The sequence below is a fragment of the Culex pipiens genome, chromosome 3 (genome assembly GCF_016801865.2).
Source record: "Culex pipiens pallens isolate TS chromosome 3, TS_CPP_V2, whole genome shotgun sequence".
In the NCBI taxonomy this organism is placed as follows: Eukaryota; Metazoa; Arthropoda; class Insecta; order Diptera; family Culicidae; genus Culex; species Culex pipiens.
In genome coordinates, this window is record NC_068939.1 from 22,114,220 (window position 1) to 22,117,401 (window position 3,182).

General features: G+C 48.7%; 1 protein-coding gene across 1 annotated transcript; it reads left to right on the plus strand.

Annotated features, from left to right (window-relative positions):
* On the plus strand, positions 1-1,112 carry LOC120425596 (mitochondrial inner membrane protease subunit 2). Its single transcript, XM_039590178.2, has 2 exons — positions 1-610; positions 668-1,112. The coding sequence occupies exons 1-2, from the start codon at positions 262-264 to the stop codon at positions 895-897; spliced, it is 579 nt and encodes a 192-aa protein (XP_039446112.1). The 5' UTR covers positions 1-261; the 3' UTR covers positions 898-1,112.
* Positions 1,113-3,182: the final 2,070 nt, after the last annotated feature.

Here is a 3,182-nt window from a genome sequence, read left to right on the forward strand (position 1 = left end):
CCTGTCAACCAATGTTTTTCTGATTATTTTGGAGTTGGAAGTTGTGAACTTTTTGAAGAACAAAAACTTTAAACATTTTTCAAGTTATTTATTTAAGTGGTAAAATACTTGAGAAAATACAAGAACAAAGACTACGCAACAACTCAGTAAAATGTTAACTTGAGTGCCAGCAAAACCCTTACAAAAACTCAGTAGCCCAGTGTGTTCCTTCGAATCTAGTCACGGATCGCCGACAACAGCAAAAAAAAACGGTTCCCCAGAATGAAGATCCCGCTGTTTGTCAAGTCGCTCCTGCTGAGCGTCCCCGTGGGCGTCACCTTTTTCGACTGCGTCGGTTACGTGGCCCGCGTCGAGGGCATTTCGATGCAACCGGCACTCAATCCGGACGGCGGCCCCGTCACCGATTACGTGTTCCTGTCCCGGTGGGCGGTCCGGAACATGGAGGTGGATCGGGGCGACGTCATTTCGCTCATTTCACCCAAGGATCCGGGCCAGAAAATTATAAAGCGAGTCGTCGGTCTGCAGGGGGACGTCATATCGACGCTCGGTTACAAGCAGCAGTTTGTGAAGGTTCCGGAGGGCCACTGCTGGGTTGAGGGTGATCACACGGGTTTGTTGTGGGTTATTTGATGGCCAAGTTGATCCTGATTGGGTACTTTATTTGCAGGAAACTCACTGGACAGCAACACCTTTGGTCCGGTCTCACTGGGGCTCGTAACGGCCAGGGCCACGTCGGTGGTGTGGCCGCCGGCTCGCTGGCAATCGCTCAAGTCTCAGGTGCCCAAAACTCGACATCCCATCTCGAAAGCCAAAGTCACCGGTTCGTCGTCACCACCCGGTTTGAACGGTGCCAACAATCAGACGTTGCAAGCGCAGGAACGAAATCGGCGCGAGTGAAGTTGGTTGAGGTCGTTTTAGGCTCAGGTCAAGGACGGTTCCGTCGCGGGACTGGAAAATCTTTCGTGATTTACAAGGGGCATGAAAAGGCCAAGTTTCAGTCTATGGAAAGCGTATTTCTTTATTCTTTTAATAACTGTTCGAGACATGTTCTTAAATTTTTAGTAGTCTATTTTTTACAATAAATTCATTTCAAAAACAAAGATAAGACTGTTCAGTAATTGAAAATGTAATGTTTTGTATTGGTTAAGTGCTTGGGAGCAAATCTGTTCAACAAGCAAAAACTTCAAGTTACCTCGTTGAATATCCATCAGTTTGAAATTGGGAGCATTCGCAAGCTCACTCCCAAATGGCACGGGATCGTGATGTACCATAACGACGACGTCGTCGTTTTTTCGGATTTTAAAGCCTTCCAAAAATGCGATTTTATAGAATTTGTTTCATTTTGAAGTTCGTGGTAGGGTATTTGTCCCTATTTTGGGCCTACTAATCAGAGCACTGTAAAAGCACGAAAAACTAAAACACTTTTTGCCCCTATTTTGGGGATATTGCTCCTAGCATACGATCTTCTTTGTGCATATTTTCGGCCTACCTTCTGATTGGTTGAAATCTCGAAGCACGTGGCGAACTTTTTTGACGTACGGTTCAGCCCCAGCTCGTACAGTACAGCCGCACAAATTCGGTCGACAAATATGCTAAATCATTGTGATGTTTTAAGCCACAAATAAACATTAGAATGATTGATTTCACTTGCATTACGTGCATAACTAGCTTGGACATGATTTATATCATTCTTTACGAGTTTTAAACATAATTAAACAATTGTTGCTTAGCCAAACAACGAGCTCGTAATATGCAAGAAAGACTGTAAAATTCGAGAAGCGCACACACACTGGCATAGTTTGTAGAATTGTCAATTGTACCGAAAATATATCCATTTCTCTCCGATATGGACGAAGCAACTTTAATCAGTTATTTTATTGATTTGGTGGCAGTTTAGTGATTGTTTTTGCAATGGGATTGTGCAACCCACCAATAAACACACATTGCCGGTGGTTGGAGATTCGGGGGACGGCTCTCATTCATGTGCTGAGCGATGAAAACCGTGACGCTAAGTGTCAACAAGCGGTAAGCTACTTACTTTACTTTTACTGCTCGTACAACCTCCGGGTCGTGAGCTGTCTCCAGATGCGCTGCCACTGGACTCGGTCCTGGGCTGCTACTCTCCAATTCCGCTGCGGAACTCCCACACTTTCCAGATCTTCCTCCACTTGGTTTAACCACCGTGCACGTAGCGCCCCCCTCCGCCGCGTTCCAAACGGCTCCGTTCGGTTGGCGCGCATCCAGCGCGTCCGGCATTCTCGCGACGTGTCCGGCCCACCTGATCCGACCAGCCTTGGCGACTTTCCGAATGCTTGGCTTGCCGTAGAGTTGCGCCAGCTCGTGGTTCATCCTTCTCCGCCACACATTGTTCTCACGTACGCCGCCTAAGATCGTCCTAAGTACTCGCCGTTCAAAAACTTCAAGCGCTTGCAAGTCCTCCTCGAGCATCGTCCACGTCTCGTGCCCGTAGGGGACGACGGGTCTTATCAGCGTTTCGTACATGGTGCACTTTGTACGCCGGGAAAGATGACCAGACCGTAGGGTCTTGCCTCCGAATTTCCCTGCTGCAGTTGTTGTCCGACGTTACCAACGATCCGAGGTACACAAACTCCTCCACAACCTCGAACTCGTCCCCGTCAATCGTCACGCTCGGTCCTATGCGAGCCCTAAGGGACTCGGTTCCTCCTGCCAGCAGATACTTCTTCTTCGCCACATTCACCTATAATCCAACCTTATCCGCTTCCCGCTTCAATTCGGTGTACTATGTACTTCCTAGCCACCTCCTCGAACGTTCTGCCGACAATGTCCATGTCGTCGGCATAGCAGATGAACTGGCTGGACCGGTTGATAATCGTGCCCCGCATGATGAAGCCCGCCCGCCTCATAACACCTTCAAGCCCGATGTTGAAACGGAGGCCGAAGATACCGTCGCCTTGTCGCAGTCCCTTGCGCGATTCGATCGGGTCGGACATCGCTCCCGAAATCTTCACGCTACACCGTGTTCCGTCCATCGTCGATTTCACCAGTCTGATCAGCTTCCCGGGAAAGCCGTTCTCGTACATGATCTTCCATAGCTCTTCGCGATCGACCGAGTCGTACGCGGCTTTGAAATCGGTGAACAGGTGGTGCGTCGGGATCTGGTACTCGCGACACTTTTGGAGGATTTGGCGTAGCAAAAAGAT